General features: G+C 34.2%; 1 protein-coding gene across 1 annotated transcript in view; it reads right to left on the reverse strand.

Annotated features, from left to right (window-relative positions):
* Positions 1-21,201, reverse strand: part of 5-HT7 (5-hydroxytryptamine receptor 7) — a 119,633-nt gene that overhangs the window by 43,682 nt on the left and 54,750 nt on the right. The window contains 2 exon segments of the mRNA XM_085489275.1: positions 17,149-17,364; positions 20,198-20,441. Coding sequence (XP_085345401.1) covers positions 17,149-17,364; positions 20,198-20,441 — 460 coding nt within the window.

Genomic DNA, 21,201 nt, shown 5'->3' on the forward strand with positions numbered 1-21,201 from the left:
CGCAGGTGCGATTTCCAATGAATATCGAGCGCTTCAATATTGCTATTACATAGCGGAATCTAATTTACAATCTATACGAAGCTCGCAAATGATAATATAATTTATGTGCATTCGATGCAATATTCAATATTTTCATTTATTTCTGGAATACTAGGATTTCCTTAGAATACTAAGAGCTCGTTTCCGATCAAAAACAAACTTTGATGTGACTATTCTTTATTCTCAAAATCTAACGCGGTAAGATATTTTTTTTTTCTCAAAACACCCTGTGTACTGATATCGAGTAGCTTGCTCATGTGGGTGCGGTTTATCGAGCAAGGCGTTTCCTTGCGTCTCTAATATAGATTCTTCGAAATCCTGTACGGCGCAGCAGCGGCGCACTCTCGAGAATGACCGACTTTAGAATCTATCCAGATGCATGCGGATTGTATCTCGATCAAGAGACGCGACAAAACTTTGATATAAACACGAATAAATGACTAGTCGTCGGAGACTACCCTCTCTTCTCGCGCTGAATTCAAATTCATCTTCTCATTGCTCGACGAGAGCTCACTTTTTCTTGCGAGATTCTTAAGAAAGCCTCTTAGAATCTATTCGCGCATTTTAATTGTCTTTTCCATTTTTTCCATTTTTAATGATAACCTGCTTAAGAAGAATCAAGTTAATAAAAGGAACGACTTAGACTTTTCTCGTTGAGCCAAATTAGACGAACTAAATTTTTAATTGAGCATGTATACAGGTCTACACAATTTGCGTCAGTTATATATGTATATATCGAAAAAGCTAGCTAAAGAGAGAACTTGATCATCAATGTAATTTTCATGATATAGTTCTTTACGAAAGTAGACGACCGATGTAAGAGAGCTTTTTCGTGATACTAGGACAAGCTAGTCTAAATCCTTAAATGCATGCTGAGGATTCGTATTTGTAATGCACTCGCATGTGCAAAGATCACGAGAGATTATTCCTTAAGATGAGTCTCTCTTTGAAACATGAATTTAAACTAAACAACCAGTTTGTTAATTTTCTGTTTACAATTTATGCAGACGGAACATATAAAGAATATTTTCATAAGAATTTTAATGAAATATTGAGATATTTAAATTATATAATTTAAAACTACTTTATAATTTCAAATTTTAAATAATAATTAAAATAGAATCAGAAATAAATATTTTTATCGGCTCTCAATATAAAGAATATAAGTATGCTGCCTTCTAAGCCGGGCAATAGAGCCAAGGAAACGAAACGAAAAATTAATTAAACGGAACTGTATCTCAATTTGAGATCCCAAAGTTCCACATATAAATTAATTTCGAAACTTACATATGGAGAAATAAGCGAGAAAAATATAGGTCCGAAAAGTCCTTGGCTCTATTGCCCGGCTTAGAAGGCAGCATACTTATATTCTTTATATTGAGAGCCGATAAAAATATTTATTTCTGAGTTTATTCACGCCTGGGCTAATCACGGCGGTATTTACTAACATCTACTTAAAAGGCAAATGAAAAATATGGGATCGAAAGGGTCTGAATAGCTTAGTTGGTAAGAGCAGTCGCCCGGAAAGTGAAAGACGCGGGTTCGATTCCCGCTTCAGCGACTTTTTGGACCTATATTTTTCTCGCTTATTTCTCCATATGTAAGTTTCGAAATTAATTTATATGTGGAACTTTGGGATCTCAAATTGAGATACAGTTCCGTTTAATTAATTTTTCGTTTCGTTTCCTTGGCTCTATTGCCCGGCTTAGAAGGCAGCATACTTATATTCAATAATTAAAATAGTTGAGATAAGTAAATATTATTTTTAAATAATGATTAAGAGATTGAGCTTTAAATTTATTTAAATTAAAATTTTTTCAAGCTAAACTTTCATTCAAATAAATTCATTCAGCTGAGAGAGAAGCATTTGTATTATTTCAGAAGCTTTTATATTTTTGATGTTATTTGCATATTGCGAATTGTTATAATATCTCATTCTTTATTCAAATGCAATGCAGCTTGTATGTATTCTATTTTTGTCGATTACCCATTTTTTATAATTAATTTAAGCAATTTATAAAAATAAATAATGCAGAAAATACTTACATATATTAAACTGAGACATTATTACAAATACAAATTTTTCAAACATATCGATATCTACGAGGTAATATTAAGAAATTATTGAAATTAAGATAAAAAATAATACTCACCAGTATGATGTGCAACAGCGAAGCTGTAGAACACAACATTGATCTGTAAAATACAAATATGTCCAAGTTATATAAAGTAATGTCCAAAGTAATTAATAGTTGGAAAAATAATTACGCACAATTACGTTTTTAATTGTTTCTTTAAATGAATATCTGATAAAAGTTATTACAATATAAGATTTTCGAAAAAATTTATTTTATATATAAATTCTTACATAACATATGATTTTAGAAATTTAATTTTATTATAAGTAATTTAAAAAATTTGTAAATCTTAAATAATGTTATGTTGAAATATTATATATGTATAATTATATAAATGTTTTATTAAATATTTTAAAAATACATATTTCAAAAAATTAAATCTAAAATATTTTACATATATCGTATTACACAATGATGTAAAATGAATTACTACCGCGTACAATTATAATTTTATAAATGATAAATTGATAAAATTATATATTACTCATCCCTAATTATGCCGCCTTTGCTCGATGCCTGCCTGAATTTTTTCCTCTCATTCATTCTTTGCTACTTCTTTATAGCACTCACTTTGTAGCATTATTCGCGATACTCACTCGTGAAAATACGATTAATTTGATCAAGCGCGTACTAATGATTAGAATACGATAATTATTCAGTACCTAACATAGCACTTTCGATATATTAATCGCACACACAATGTATTCTTTATATTGCGACGAAAGGAATTATATAAAACTGCGATTCGCTTGGCACTGGAAAATTGAGGGGTTGAATTCCAAACATTGTTATCTATGTTATCAACTAATAATATACGCACGCATTTTTTATCTTTTATTGCAATACAAGTGAATATAAGATATAAGTTAAAATGAAAGATTTGTAGATATTCGGAAAATGTATAGTACCTCTAAGAATTTACCAAATACACAAATATTTTAGTTTGTAATACGTCAGTATACAATACATATGTACGTATTTTGTAATAATAACGAATAAATTCTTATGGTAAGCGACCTTGAATTGAATAGCGCGCTATTATTTACGACGCAGAAGTCGCCGCGAGCCTCGTGCAGACAGCATAGTAAGAGGCTCCGTGTATTATCTCGTTGGAATACTTTTGCAAAAAGTACCGAGATATGCCAAATGTGATCGCTGCTTGCGATTCTAACAATTATTATCAACCCGCACGACTAATTAATTCATGATTATCGCGTTTCAAAGAGCTATTAACTCACATTATATCGCGTGATAATGCGCAGTATCGAGGCAAAATTCAATGTCAAATTCTCAATTTTTCAGTCACTAACTGAGTACAAAATGATTTGACTCGAGCGTTAATCAATAAACGACGCAACAATTTAATGAACAACAATCTATCGAAACACGTATTTTGATCGAAATCATTTGCGTGAGTCGATAAAGTGATGATAGTTTTTTATATATTACATTCTCCGAATATCTATTCTTCATTTTAACTTATGTATATCTACTTATACATCACTTGTAGTATAATGAAAGATAAAGATATGTTGTAAAATAAATGCGTTGACAACATAGATAGCATTGAACTTGGCTACATTTTCTAATGCCAAGTGCTAAGCGAATCGCAGTTTCATGTAATTATTGTAATTTTCATGTTTTGACATCGCAATATAAAATAAAGTGCGCATCATGTTCGATTAATATATCGAAAGTGCTACGTAAAGTATTGGACGATCATCGCATTCTAGAAGATTAGTGTGCGTACAATTATAATTCGACTATATTTTCACGAGTGAGTGTTGTAAATAAGTGAGTGCTACAAAGAGACAGAAAAGAACAAATACAAGAGAAAAGAAGACTCAGGAAGGCATCAGGCGACGACAGAGCAACCATGGAGTTGAGTAATAAATAATTTTATTATTTATAAAATTAATATTGCTCGTTTATTTTCGTGGTAGTAACTCACTTTACATCGTTGTTGTAATATGAGAAGTATATATAAAATATTCTACATCTTATTTTGAATTGTATATTTTAAATATTTAATAAAAAATATTTGCAATTAATAGTTTTATATATAAATATATCTAAAAAATATATATATATATATTTTTTTTTTGATACCATTGCTTAAGATTCATAATTCTACATGTTTCTTGAATAAAAATTAAATTTCTATATTTATCAACCTTATGTAAGTTTATATCTAAAATAAATGTTATTGAGAATTCTGTTTTAATTCCTTTTGTTAGATATTCATTTAAACAAATGAAAATTTGATTGTGCGCAGTAATTATTTTCTCAAATATTAATTACTTTGGACATTGTTTTATATAACTAATTTGGATATATTTATATTTTATAAATCAACGTTGTGTGTGCTTTATAATACAATATTTATCGTGATGCATCATATATCAATTAAATTTTTATATCTTAATCTCTAGATTTGCGAATATTATATCACACATATCAGTATATAAAGATTTGAATTTGCAGCAATGCAAATTCAAAAGTTAAATATGATGAAAATTCTGCATATTTAATTTTATAACTTGTTTAAGAGATAAATGGATAGGGTAAATTGGAAATAAATTAGGGCACAATTACGCGCTATAAATATGCCAATTTGATTTCTCGGTGATAGGGATGCCAGATTGACGGTGGTATTCGATCGAGCTTTCGCGATTGGAGGATATAAAGTAACAGGTTACTATTGCGCTTCGTTATCAATAACGTTATCACATGCGGCGCATCACCCATTCCCTATCCCTGGAAGTACATATACGTACATGGCACCGACGTCGCTGATCTACCATTAGGCCGCCAGATTACCGAAATCTCTTCGTGAATTATCGCGTCCACGAATCAACTCAATTCTTTCATTAACCCCGATTTGCTCCGAGGCAATCTATACTATTTTCAATTTAAAATCAAATTTAATTACATATAAATTACTTTTAGAAAAATTTTAATAATAGTAGCGCGCGTTATATATATATATAAGTCTAATTAACTTTTTCTAGAAAAATTAAATTTTTTTTATCCGAAAAAAATTTTTTTTTATTAAAATTTTCAGTAGAGCGAATTGTCGCGAGAGTGCACGTTTTTGAAAATCTAATATAGTGGTCAATGTTGATCGATTAAATACGATACGAAATATTGATATTGTTCTGTCTCTCGTGCCGTTTTTCTCATAATGTATTTTTTTTTCTGCAATCAATCTCGCGATTATGCTTACGCTTATGCTTTTCACATCAATTATATTGTATTTATACTTTGTATCATAATTTTCCCGATAAATAATAATACACTTTTATTAAGTCGTTTTCACTCAATTATTCGAACAATCGCTATTTCTGAAAGAGATTCTTTCGTCTCGCGAAAGCTTTGTCGTCTTATTGTTAGATTGCTTATTAACTAAAAACTTTTGCTATGATGCTTAATTTAAATGAATGTAATTAATATTTATACGTTAAATGACAAAATAGATTCTATCTTTTTAAATAATGAATAATCTTTATTGATTGGAAACTAAAACCGCAATAAGGATTAATATCTGCGTGCGTAACATTTGCGCAGATCAATGTATATGTGTCAATGTGTACTAATTACTCATGCGCGGCAAGAACGAAGGGGTAGGTGAAAGCTCGCTTTAGCGTAGACACGACTCTGTCACGTATTCAATTCGGCGTGTCTAATATTCCAATCCCGGCTTTGTGAACAAGATCTCCCCTCTCTTTGAATAATATGTAATACATATATATATAGAATGTTTCGTACGTTTCTCGAGCGCGAATATTATAGATGAAATTGAGGAAATAAGTAATTGTCTCGAAGATAAAACGGTATCGCTTGATGGAATTCATCGAATAAATTTCTAGGTTGAAAAGTTCGTGATTTTTGGAAGGTGCGATGTAAGCGTGATCGAAGGTCGGAGTAATTTAAAGTGTGTTTAAACATGCCGAGGCATTGATTGATCGTTTCGTGGCGAACTCCCGGAACATTTATGGCCTTTCTTCGCCGCTTTCACCATCTTTTCGCGTGTTTTCCCCGAAAATTAGAGCTTACGTGACTGCAAAGTCAATTATTTGCCGTGTTATTTCTCGCTATACACTAGTGCCCTTTTGTCGAGAATCACTTCGAATGATCTTACTATTCGTAATAGCAATGCGCTTTTTTATTTCTTTCATTTTAAACAATTTCTTTGATTTCAAAAAAATACTGACGAATTTAATTTCGCAATTGCACATTCGTTTTCGAGATTTTATATTTTAATTAAAAAAGTAATATTCTTGTGCAAAATAATATTTGAATATCGCGATATATATAATATTACGGGAGAGAGTTATTTTTGCTTTATATAAGCATCGGAATATTGTCGAGGAACGTGGCTTTACATTCGTGGGCGTTGAAGGTAAAAATCGATCGTATTTTACACTTATGTCAATTTGCCTTCGTGCTTGTCATCGGTGTTATTTCACAACAAAGGACGCGTCACACGAGATATACTACCACTATATATCGATCGTTCGTTGTTCTCACACACTACCTTCGTCATTCTCCTTTCTTTCTTTCTCGCCGTGTGTATTGAATAAGTCTGTATGTACGTATGTACATGCATGCATGTGTGGACGTGACAGTTATGCTCGTGTCAGATCCCAATTGCCACTCGGGAGGAAGAGAGGATGGGAGTCTTATTATCTATAATCATTAATTCAATTTAAAATAGCGGCAACTTTCGAGCATCCATATAACGCAGAAGAAACGATGCAATCGAGAATGTCCTTGACTATCCGACGATCTTGCGCGCTCAAGCACCATGAAAAATTTTATTTCAAAAGGATTACACAAACGGAAGATTGAGCTCTGAATAGTTCTTCGTGCTTTCCATCTCGCTATTCGACCGAATTATTCGATTAAATTACTAACATTCACTATTTTAGATCGCATCTAAATATAGACCAAAATGTGTTGTGATCTGTCGTATAATAAATTCATGTAAGTCATTATAATAAATTTATACGATATATCCGAAATATACACACTCATTATAGTTAGCAGCTAAAAATACTAAAATGGATCTCTCCCTCTCTCTCTCTCTCTGTGCGGTAGAAATTATTATTGGAGATACAAATATACTACCGCTCGTCATCAGCAGCGCTATGCGGTTATAATCGATATCTATCGATATCCATCAATTGTCCCATTATCTAGTCCAGTTTCCCACGGTGCGATATTCATGCATGGGTGGATTACGCGCCTGCCGATATTATATTCGAGTATCGCTCGATTTATGCGGCATCACCGTCGCATTTAGGTTAAACAGGCTACAACAAACTAGGGGGAAATAGAAGGGCGGAGAAGAAGCTTATAACGTTGCTGCAGCTTTTCAACGATTTTTGCGCGAGATTATACCATCCCGCGCGCGCGCGTGAGCCAAATCGCTTTTGGTTGGAAAGTCAGTCAGCTGTGTTGCGTATTAATGCATTGTTTGTTGGCTATCTGATACAAACAATGCGCGCGGAATCGTGCGGGATATCCGACGCGGGGCCGATGATCTTCTTTTTGTAGTCGCGCATCCGAATCGCGTCATACGCGCAGTGGTCGCGATGACCGCATTCGTTTAAATGCGCGATACGTTGGTATGCAAATTCGCGAAGCAAAACCGAGCGCAATTAGTACTTACGCTCCCTCTCTCTCTCTCTCTCTCTCTCGGTACTTCTCTCTTGTTCCCACGTCTACGTGTGGTGGCATTTGGTAGCATTTACCGAGTGCCAAATACTGCCCGAAGATGTGTAATTTAGAACTGTATATGCGGGACAACACACAACGGTGTAAGCTTCTTTAGCGCGAACTGAAAATGGAATGAATTCCGGAAGCATTTTGGGGATATAAAAAATTTTCACAGGGTGCGATAGGTATTGCTCCGAAAAATGTACACACAGTTGAAAAATTTCTGTTAAATTTAATAGATATCACATGTCCCAAACGGTCCACAGATATTTTTCTGCTAATTTAATATAATATGAATATGTTAAATGGAGTTACAAATATTGTGTTAATGTTTTAACACAAAATAAATGCAAAACTTCAAATAATTTTAAATAAATTTTGTGAAAAATTAACATAGTTTTAATGTAAAAATTAAAATACGGGTAGCTTATTGCTCCTATACATTCAAAAATGCGTTTTTTTATTAAATATATATTTAGTGGCAGCCTATGGTCGGAACTATGCTACAGAACTATAGAACTTGTCGAAACCTATAAAATGTTATTTTCTAAATTTGAACAATGAAATTTTATAGGTTTCGACGAGTTCTATAGTTCTGTAGCATAGTTCCGACCGTAGGCTGCCACTAAATATATATTTAATAAAAAAAACTCGTATTTTCGAATATATGATATGCTGGCCGTATTTTGTTTATTATAAAATAATTCTCGTACAATTCGGGGCACGTACATTAATTATTCAAAGAGTTCTGTCCAGCAAAATATTTAGGACATTTTTTAGACAATTATGTAATCCTTAAAATTTATGGATAAATTAAATTATCGCTTTAGATGACTGTAACGTAACTAATTAAAACATGAAATGTCTTGTTTCAAAAATTTTGAAATCTTTTATTATCAAACTGAAGATCAATTCATAGACGTATTCCCATATTTGGAAGCCCGCTATTTCATTTTTTTTTTAAATGTGAAGTGATGTGCTAACTTTCAAACCAAGTTAACGTATCATATCATTTTTCGACTTTAAACTAACAAATTTTATAGTTTTCGACGATTTTCATAGTTCTACAACATTTTTTTATTAGTTTCAGTAATTAAAGCGATAATTTATTTTATTCAAATTTTATGCTCCGATTTACGTATCATTATGTTACAGGTGAAAAACTTGTGTTTACATATTACACGTTCCAAACAGTTTACAGAAGAGATACAAATATTGAGTTAATGTTTTAACACAAAATTAATGCAAAATTTCAAATAATTTAATATAAATTTTGTGTAAAATTAACATAGTTTTAATGGTAAAATTAACTAAAAATTTGTTAATTTTAGATTTTATCATCCCCACTTATATTATAAAATAGAAAATCAACATTTTTTTCTGTAAATTTTAACAGATAAATCTTGTCACTAATAAAGCGTAACATATTTATTGTATAAAATTTAAAATAGATGCACATTGTGTTATTTTTATATATTTTTTTTAGTTGTTTTAATAATTTAACATATAATTTCAATTAACACAACAGCAAATGCTAAATTAAATGTGTTAAATATTTAAGAAGAAAATTTGAATGGACACAGTTTTTAACAAAAAAACAAATTTTTCTGTTGTGCAGAAATGTTTATTAAACATATAAATTGTTTTATTGAAAATAAATTTACACAGATAAGAGAAAAAGAGAGAGGGACGATAGAAATATATTTTGTAGATTCGAAAATGTTGCGCGAGAGAGGCCATTAAAAAATTGCATCTTCTCGCGATGTTTTAATGATGAGGAGATAGATGTTTTTAATTTCTCAGTACTACACGCAACGGTAACTACCATTTAAGTGGTTTTGCTCGCATAATGAGATATTTTTCATCGCGAGGTGAGTCGTTTTCTCGAAGTTTGAAAACACGGCGTCGTAATACACCAGCGGATTTTATCCGTCTTATTTAACTGATGACGAACTGGTGCTTTGTTTCCTTTTAGTAATGAGACTTTAAAGAAGTGCACTTTAAAACAGTTTACGCGAACAAACATTTCGGTATGAAACATCGAATAAACGATTTAAAACTTTTCCGACTATTATAATAATCGCGGTATTTACGATGTACTAAAAATTACGAAAGGTAAGTCAATTCAAAAGATAATTTGATTTTAAAGTTGAAAATTATGAGACAATTTTTTTTATTTTATATCGTATTATTTATTACATATGTTGCATGTTTATATTTGCACGTTATTTCTTTTTTTTTATTGCATATTTGTTTCTGATTATAAGCATTGCACTTATATATGTTTCCGTCAAATCCAATTAAATTTCGTACTAAATATATCTCTGTAATTACGCCGCGCTCTTCGGATTTTGGCAAAACATAATCTTCTTGAAATTTCATACAGAATACTATCTTATGCTATGGCAACATAATAAATTTACACATACGCGCGTACACCAGATACGTGATACAATCCTGATGTTCGCTACTCTGCTGATATGCCTGCTATTAATATTGAAAATTGCTTACACGCTTGCACACGCATTCGGCTTCAGAGCAACGCAAATGTTAATGGCTTTTAGGCCATCGCATATCGTATCGCTATGTCGTTGCGCTATGTTATTCCCGATCGGATGCAAATCGTACCCGAGATTCGCTCCCGCGAGTGTTGTTGAAGATACATTTTAAAGTGTCCATGCACGGTGGATACAGTAATGAAGCATTTGGATGCAGATAATGATACTCGTGGCACGTTCCGTATAAACCTCTGTAATAAACGTAACTTGCGCGGAGATAAAAACTATTTGGTAAATAAATTTGTTTGGATTATATCTTTTGACAATATTATATATAGAAATGTGACTTCAAATTAAGCATTTCTTTTATACTGCTATTTTACACAGAAAGAATTTTCTCTTAGAATTTAACCTGAAAAAATTGTGGTAATCGTGGGACAATATCGTATTGAACGAATTTTATAAGAGTTTCTCTCTCTGATTAATGATATTTACAATAAAAAATATTAATATCTCCACAATAAGATATAAAATATATTCGAATAATTTTACTATGTACATATTAATTTTTTGTATTGTGGTGAATATTAATCAGAGAAACTCTTATAAAATTCTTTCAATACCATATAATTATTGTTCCATTACTATGATTTTCAGGGTAAATTCTAAGATAAAGTTCTCTCCATGTATAATTCACAAGATTTTGTATTTTTGATAATATTTAAATAATATATTTTTATTAATTGAAAAGTATCTCGTTATGTAAAAATATAGAAAAATTTTTTTGCACTTTTACAATTACTTGTATAGGATAACAAAATTTTAAAGCTACATTGCAATATACTTGGAAGAATTTTCCAAGTAAAGGTTGCTTGTAAAGTTATCTTCTGTGGCTTTTAGCTGTATACAGTATTCTCGGTACTTAACAGTATCGGTCCTAAGGTCACTATCACGTCGTCCCTTTCCAAACTATTCACGTTCAGCAATGCGGCTGATAAATCGAAGTAGAAGCCGATACTAACGACCATCGTCCGTCAGACTTTCCCCTCATTATCTCGCCCATCGGTTATCAAGCTTCGGAATAGATATATAAATGCCATCTTGTATCTCTCCCTCTCTCTTTCTCTTTGTCACCCCCGAGTACGAGCTACAATATTGACTTTACGGTTTAATCTGATTTCGGATAAGCTCCGGACCTGCGATTACTGACTTCGGGTAGCTCTATGGCCAATTTATATGGCGGTTCTTGTTAGGCGCGTATTCCGCGCGTGACAAATTAATTCAACGATATGGAACGGTTAATATTATGGCAGCTACGCGATAAATTTCACGGGGATGCCCCCGTCATTGCAATGCGCGTGCCATTGAACATACAAACGTATTACAACGTTACACACTCGTGTCGCCGACACGGTCGGCGTTTTGTTTTCACTCCGCTTTTAGTCTCGCGCAATTAGTGTCGCGTTTCGCAAAAATTTTCGTGCACTTTGCACGAGCATGAAGAATGAATGGCACGGTTTTGCACCGTTTGCAATATCGCGCCTCGCCCACGGCGAGTTTATATTATCGTTTTAGCTATTATGAAAATCCATTTTCACAGGCGACGAAATTCGTTCTTAAGCGAAATGGTGTAATGTTTTTTAAAAAAGCGGGAAGTTTCCGTAGTTAATTTTTTTTTTCGTCGCGGTTGCAGCAAAGCTGTTTTATTCACGCCTCAAGCAAGAAGGATCGAAGTTTAATAAAGCAGCTGTAAAAATCGTATTGTATAAACTGATCGATCGTATTTCTCGATATTTCTATAATGACGAATTATTACGAGCAATAATGATCAGTCCCCTCTTATCTCATTTTATTTTTTTGCCTTGTGTAATACAATTACGGCGATGTAATACCGATCGTTACAGCCTGTGTATAATGACCATGCGTATATTTTCAATGGCGAACTCTATGTTTCTTTGACAAGCGAAATATGAAAGTCGATATGTAACGTATTATAGAGAAAAATCTGCTTCTCTTTTCTCTCTCTCTTTTTCTCTTTCTCTCTCGCAAACGCGTGCGCGGCTTGTCATTATAGAATGAATTCTTTTCATATTACGCCGCACGATAAAGTCTCATATTTCATGCATGAGAAAGACTATGCACGTCGCGCTTCAATTTGTTTTCCTCCATATATGTGCTGGCTATCGTCATTTCGCGTCGCTAATATACTCGTTACCCGAAACAAGATCAATTTTTAATTCACGCTCTCTCAACGCGTATATATCTGTAACAATATTATGCTAAAGTCTATCAACTGTACTGCGGTTTACTGTTAAACTACTGTAAAACCGGAGTGTAATTTAATTACCGGTATAATTTAAATAAAACATTACATTGTGTGTGTTTGAGGGAGAATACGGGTCGGATTTTAAATTTTAATACATTTTAAAATGCAACATAATTTTTAAAATTATAAAAAATATACGCGAAAGACAGAGAGATAAAATAAGTTAAATTTGCATAAACACATAATTGCGAAAGTGAAACGCTTTTATTTTACGGTAAACGATTAAAATAAAGCTGATTAAAAGAAGATTATGTTTTTCCACAAATAACATCTAAAACGACGCATTAAAATAATCGTGCCTCAAGCACACACCAGAATTGATGTAATTTCAAGAGTTAATACAAAAACAAATAAGATTAAAAATTTTGAGCTCGAGAGCTCTAATCGCCTCGTGATACGGATCACGTTTCGTTGCAATTTCAAGTTCACGTTGTGATCTGTGTGCGCGATAGCCAATGATTCGAAATGAAATTATAGTTTCCAAACTCGTTTGCCATCCAATTAATTTCTTTGGGGACGTCTTTCACTCTTCCATCTAACTTTTGCCGCGTCGTTGTCCGTACCTCGCACGACACTTTTGTCGATAGCTGCCTTCGCGAAGAAATGAAAGATATCGGCGTTGATTTTTTTGCACGACGACAGAAGAGAGAGAAGGCACCTACGAGATTAATGCATCGAATCTTTTCTCGGAGAAAATTTTGCCTGTCATGCGAAGATTTGCAAGTCTTCTTCAAAGCAGTAAATTTTGCGACGATAAATTTTGATGCGAGATATTGTGTCGAAGAGAATAAAGAATCGGATGTGTATCGGGAGAGGGAAAAAAATGTAATGTTCGAGTATTCTAGTTGAGAGTATCGAATGAACGGTAACTTTGAGACTCGCGATTTCAGAACTGGATCTCTCGTGCATTTTCCCCGCATTGTAAGTTATGTGCTACTCTTGGACTCTTTCTCTGTGCATTTGTAAATGTATTATTATAGTGTATCACCAGAGCAGCGCTGAGACATTCCCGTATCTTCTACTACTTTGCGATATGAAGAGTCTCCATTTCTCTTCATGAATGTAAAGTGTTTCACAACTGTCACCACTTTTTTCATGCCTTTGGGTTTCTCGATCGATGTAGTCTCGCAATTTTTCTTCAACTAAGATAGCTTTGGGCTTTTGCATAAGTTTTTCATCTTCAACCTTAAAAAGTATCTAGAACTTCAAATCAAATTAAAATCTATATCATTGCTCACTTTTAGTAAAATTGTTATTCTCAAATATTTAAAAAAATTTTTTTGTGTTTTTACTGATGTTAATTTGTAATCCGATACAGTGTTATATTAAAAGGATCTCTTTTTCTTATATAAGTAAATAAATAAAATATTTCACGCAATTATTCACAAAGTTGAAGCTTATTTGTTAAAATCAAAAAGAAAAAGTTAAGACGTCTTTTCTGTTGATTTTATAATTCATATAATTTTGTAACAGTATAATATCATGTTTATAATACCTTAAATTATTTTTTTACAACTTTTACATGTACACAGTTTTTGTGTTTAATCAATTATAATTTAGATTAGGTTGATTTTCTATGCATATTTTAATTACGTTGAGACTAAGCAATACAGAATCAAACTTCGACATTTTTTTGCGCGACACATTTTTAAAAAAATCGGTCATATCAGAGTCATGTACATACATGTGTATTTCATATTTTACGGGAAAGCGAGTGGGAAAAATATCTTTGGCAGGTCTACGCGTATCGTGTTCGACTGCCAGGTACTATTGTAAAATGTGGCTTCGCAGTCTGTCGGACGTTATTTCGAAACCTATTCTACGTTGGTGCATTCAGTTTGCTCGGTTGAAGTTGCTTGAAGTTACGATGCGCCCCCGTTGCGACTTCCTAATAAAGTCCGAACAAAGGCTTCGCGAGAGCTTTTGGAAAAGTTAAACTATCGAATTTAACGTTGCGATATTTTTTTTTAAATGTCTCGTAAACCGTAATACATACGACTTGCAAACTTGAGAAAACTCGTGAAATATCGTCGCAATTCCTGACGGTATTGTGTTTTTACTCGGCAAGATTTATCCCTTTTCTCGATTGCGAGAGAGATGCTCTTAATTAGCGAGACAATCTCACAAAACACCTGACCTTTCATTACGATCTCGTGTAATTTGATTATTTCTGTAAGTAGCACCGATCTTTTAGATAGGGATGTTATTGCGCCTCGGATTTAAAAGAAAATCTTTGCTTTGTCAATTTAGACACGTGAACTTTCGCGGCAATTAAAGGCTATTATAAAGAGAAAAGGAAAAAGAGAGATAGGGAGAGAGGGAGAGAAAAAAGAGAATAAAATGGTAAGTATAAAAAATAGGGATGCGATTGTAGAAAAAAGTAATCGTTGTTCATGTAGGAACATCAGCTAACAAACTAACTCGCTGGCTGTTTCGAATAACAGTTTCACGCGATCCGAATTGACGTCACGCGTGCAAAATGTTAGTCGGTAGTTGCGTTGGGTAAACATCGATCGTTGTGATATGTAGATATCATCGTCCTCGGATATAATGTGTGTTATATTTCGTGAAAATATGTTGTTGTGGTATCTCTTGAAATATATATTATATTTTATTAAACTTAAACGTTATTATTTAGTTCTAGAGAGAGAAAGAGAGAAATATCTATTGTATTTCAATATATTTTAGCGAAAGAATAAAGGTATTCTTTTCTCTTATTTTATGGATGAATCAAAGATCGGGAGATATGAAATTGCATTCTATTTAAAAAGAACGCTCGATTCACAAATGCAACGGATAAAAGTTTTATAATCCATTTAAAAAATTCTAATAAATTATAATAGTAATACATTTAATTGTTAAGATAAGATATTCATTAATTATCATCATCAGAAGATAAGATATTAATATAAAAATAATAAAGAGAAAATCGGAAACTGAAGATTATGAAACATTAATTATTGGAAATTTCCGTTTTATTGTAGAACAAGTATTAAATCAATTACAACAATATATATTTGAACGCTAAGTACCATGTTAATATCATTGCGAATATCGCGATAATCCGATATGATGGAGGGGAATTGATTTCGCTTTCGCAGATCAGCTGATGCGCGTTCCGATCCCATCAATGATGCGTATCGGGTGCGCTCGAGTGCTTCTTAACGATGAGGAGGATCGTGCACCGGCATGCAGAAATATCGGGACACACGACGCGACGCAGGATCGCGCTCTCGTTTGAGAAAGTGGTGGTGACGGTGGCGGCAACGTAAATCGGCCCTTTCACGCCCTTTCACAGAGGGAGGCGCTTTCCTCCAAACTAACGTGAAAGTGCATTAACCGACGAGCATTAGGCGTATTAATAATTTTGGGATTCGGGAACTCTCTCGGGAAAAGCCGTCGAAGTGCCGTCGATGCATCTACGCGACGTTATCAAGCGTTAAAGCGAGGATAGATCCCGTGTCGTTACACGTGTGTGTGTACACGGGATATCCCAGGGGCATATACGTATGACGCACTTTCCTAGAGAGAGGTGTTACCAGATCGATTTAAGAAGAATTGAAGCGCGCATCAATATTGTAATTTTATAACACCTACTATGCACAGATAGCCAAACTCGCTGCTTCAATCAATTTTGAACGCAGATTTTTCATAACAAACTATTAAATAAAATTAATATCACCGAGGATATTTATTGCAACGATATTGACAATTTTTCAGATATTTACGATAAATAAAATGTTATATATGAAACTACAATATATACATCTGTTTCGAACATTCAGTAAATGCTATAGTAAAGAAATCAACTAGTTAAAAATAATACCGAAAATCTTTTTTTCAATCAAAGTTATTTCAAGTTTTTTAAATAAAGTAATTTTTTTGTATAGATCTATTCTAATTATTCTGCATACAAAAGTGTTAAAGTAGAAAAACTAAAAATGAATAATTTATGAGATTTTGTAAAATTTATTTTGTTATATTTTATGATATGAATATCAAATATTTTATAAAATTGTACTCACTCTTCAATATTTTTTTGTTACAGTTACTCATTTGAAATAGATGCAATTTTAAATATATATGTATATATTTTTATCAGTTTACCGCAAATACGTAAAATATTGTAAATACCGTTACGAGAAAAAAATATGTTACAGAATTATTAAATATTCAGGGAAAAAAAGAGAGCAAAATTGATTGGAAGAGAGAGGTAATAAAAAATCAAAATATATGTAGTTGTTCTTAACAAACTAAAATGTTCAAGTTAACTCAATTTTTCCCCTTCAAAGTAAAGTATCAATCTTAATGCTTCCGACGTGGAGGCCAACAGCAGAAATGAATTTATGGCAGGATGGAAAACGCGTGACTACCGTTTCTCGCGCGCAACATTCCTTTATATCAATTCGAAGAATTCGCTACTTACCGTGGTAGACGCGCTGGAACTTCTGTGTTTCACCGGCGGGCTGTCTTGACTCGTCTGTATGTCGGAAGAATTTAATTGACGGTTCGCTGCAGGCGCGACTGGATGCTGGGCGGCCGGCGGCTCCATGTTGAGATGGCAGTGCACCTCCAGGTGAAGCTGCGCCTTTATCTCTTCCAAAACAATCTTGCGCGCGGCGCAGAATATTTTATAGTACACCTGCGACACACAATTAATGACCCTTTAATTCGCGTCTGTACATATATATATTATCCGTCGCCAAGATAAGAAATTATCTCGTTGTAGATAGCGGAAAGAGAGAGAGAGAGAGAGAGAGAGAGAGAAGAAGAGTTTGATCGTCTCTGGTTGTTAAAGGAGTTGCTGCAGCAAATGCGGCAAGCTCCTTTCAAGAAGGTCGACGAGCTGCGTAACTCGGTGTGGCAATTAACGTCAGTAACAATCTCTCAGGTATCGTTAACGACAAGCCGGTTACGACTCCGGCGCAAGATATACGGTCGCGAGACGGGTCCATTTAGTCTTACTTATTGTTAGTTTGAGTCTTAAATTCAATTAGCCGCCATATCCGAGGGACGGTGTCGCTTAATTTACCGCGCGCGCGATGCCATCGCCAGGGCGGGCTTGTCGCAAGGAATACTACTTGCAATCGAGGCACATACGGCAAACATGACCGATATTATTACGACACGACAGGACGGTATAATACGAACGTTAACGTGAGTTAACGCGCATTCCGGTGATGCTATGGGGGTGATTCTACGTGAGATTCTGTGGAGAGATCGCGTTACACACGAATGGCAAGATTGCGTTATACACGATGGCGCGCGAACGGTTTATGAATATATATTTTAATTCGCGCGCGCGCGAATGTATGCATCTATATACATATATTACACACACACACACAGTTCGGGAGATGTGTAATTTACACAAATTCCACAGCCGTGTAACGCGCGTGCGACGGAATTTTTCCGCGAACGCTCTCCGTTATATTTTATGCATGCAACTTTTCCTTCGCGGTGGAATAAAAAGAGGGCCGGCGCGCGCGAGTGTAACGAATAATGCAAATAACGGACAACAACGATAACGCGCGCTTCGATAAATTGCCGTAGCCGGGAATTGTCACGAGACACGACGTAACAATTTTACGCCATGATGGCGACGGCGTAATAACGATGCGAGGCGGATATCGCGAGATTTTAAAGTAATTAAATAATAAAGCATATATATATACACACGTACGATCTTTTTTCTCTTTCTCTCTCCTCTATCTCTCTCTTCTCGTTTATTACGGTAATTTCAAGAAGCAAGTTATTAAACAACAATATTAATGCTATCGTATCCGTATGAGAACGAACAAACGTGGAAACATGTGGCACGCGATGTTATGCTAATCCATCGATCTTATTCGATATGAATTTATTCAAATGCCGGATTGGAGTTCGTCTGCTTGTGTGTGGATTTCCGTGTATTATGGATGGTAACAAAATTTCTAGCTACCGCGCGCGCACGCGTTTCCAGGAAAAGTGTTGAATATTAAACGTCTCCGCGATCCATCGCGATAAATATTAAAACGCGCAAGATGATGTTCGTATTACGTTAAATATATCGCGTTGACAAAATATATGCGCTCTATAATAAATAATATCTTAATAACAAATTATCTCGATTTATATCGCGCTAATGTGTTAATGTTGTCCGTCAACGCGAAACTATTTTCTCCCACGAGTGCCATTTACTTTACATTGTGTAATTTCATCTCGACCACCCTTAGGCCTGCAGGGGGGGAGATCGAAAGTGACTCTTTCAGTTCGCTAAAATGTTGCATGAATTTATCTTTCCGGCTAATCGCAGAATCGATAACATGCAACCACTCGTACACATGCACACACACAAAACTCATGACACGTGCTGTATGCGAGAGTTATAAAGTAGGGAGGTTCGTATCGTGCTCGTATGAATTAATGAAAACCTGCACAACAACTGCGCTCGGTCGCTATTGGCTACAAGTTAATCCACGTTGAGGGTTTTTCGTAAGCAAAGTCAATCCCCGCTCGTTTTTGACCGCATTTGCGCTTTCGCGTTCATTAGTTTTTGTTAGATGAGACCATGATTTTCCGGACGCTTGAATTTTATCATCTGCTGTCGTATATTTTATATTATCTGCATGAATCATTTAAAAGTATATATTAAAATATTTAATGATATTTTTTATACTCCTTTATATTCTTTTAGAAAAGTGTGTTACGTAGAAAGAATCTTGAAAAGTTTTTTCAGAGCGATAATATTGCATCTCTGTCTTTAATGCAATTTTTATAGTTTTGCATTCGCGTACTTCATCTCGTTACGATAGATTCGATTGCGAAATTATATCTCGAGAGAATGTTAACTCTTCGCGTATGTAGCTCGCAATGTAAAGTTTGGGGCACGATGATTAATCGTATTAACTCTTTAACTCCGCCTTAACTCAGGGAGATGATAGTGGCGCTGCAACGCTATGCATACCGGATATACATCTCTCGTGGGAGAACCAGAAAACAGATTTTAAACATTTACAGAGAGAAAGGTACATATAAATATATATATGCATTGTGTTTCAATGCTATTCCACGGAGTAGAAAGCTCGTTTAACATTGTTTTAATTCGTTTATTACCCCAAATATTTAATAGCATAAAATGTTACAATTACAAGTGTATTCTACTATTTCGATGGTTATGGAACAAATATTACAGACTGATATAAGTTGCGATCACAATTCATATTTTAATGAAAATATATGAATATTATATGTTCAACAATAATTTTACATAACAATTTATTTAATTATTTTATATTTAGATATATAAGAAGAAATAAAATAACGACATGATTGTTTCAAAATTATTAATAATATAATAAGTTTATTTTTAATTAATTTTTCGCAATTAAATCATCTGAGTTTTTAATAAAAATATAAAATAAATAATAATCCTTTATAATATTTCTAATAAAAATGGAACAAGCTACAGTAAAGCTAAATAAGCGTATACCGACCTCAATCATGACGAGCAGTGGAATGTAGAAGCTGCCGAGGGTCGCGTAGATTTGATAGAAAAAGTTCTGGCAGACTGAGCAGTGCGAGGGTCCGGTCTCGGAATACGTGTGCTCGTTTCCCATTATCAACAGGGGCGGCAGACTGATACAAGCCGCTCCTAACCAAACAAGGCTGACGTAGATGATCATCCGTCGCGGCGTCCTCTTAACTCCGTATTTCAATGGTTTCGTGATGGCCCAGAATCTTCAACATATACAGGAAAAGCTAAAGTGTCGAGATAGATGGATAGATATATAGAAAATGAGACGGTCAGAAATACTCGTTTATATACACTAGCTAACTAAATAGGGAAATAAATTCGACGAGAGATCCGCTGTTGTAGGATGCTCAACGGGCGAAATAAAGAGATCGTTGACGACGAAACCCAATTGTTCTCGGGCTCCCTTCGTTCTCTCCTTCGCGTATATTTCTCGGCAACGTGTATACAAACACAACACAATTCTCGACGGTGGCGTGTTGTAAAGCCTGGTAAAGGATCAGGAAAGGTTCTGCTTGCTTCGCACAGCAATTAACCAAACTAGGGAGTTCAAACGGCGGAAACGAGATTTGGAAACATCTCGCGATAGTATTCGTAGAAAACAATGGCGCAGTATCTAAATCCGGTAAAACGGGAAAACTGTTATCGTTTCGCGTTCTCTCTCTTTGTTGTTGTACAACTATTTCAGTCACGCCGGGTAAAACGAGTCTGTAATAAAATATCACGACAAAGAAATGCAGAGAGCGAGAGAGACTGTCAGTTGCATATTTGTGTAAGTAGGGTAATGTACAATGGGCCCGGCTCAAACCCGCATATTCGCGCGATGACGTTTCCGCTGCAAGAGCAAGTAGGGCACAGAACGAAATAGGCATGAAATCGGGCAAAGAGCCGAATGGATTTACTTGATTGGCCTCTTCGATCAATCACCGCGGACCTCGAAAATGTGTAAAGATTTTATTATATTTA

The sequence above is a fragment of the Nylanderia fulva genome, unplaced genomic scaffold, assembly GCF_048542155.1.
Source record: "Nylanderia fulva isolate GAGA-0341 unplaced genomic scaffold, ASM4854215v1 Scaffold8, whole genome shotgun sequence".
Taxonomy (NCBI): domain Eukaryota; kingdom Metazoa; phylum Arthropoda; class Insecta; order Hymenoptera; family Formicidae; genus Nylanderia; species Nylanderia fulva.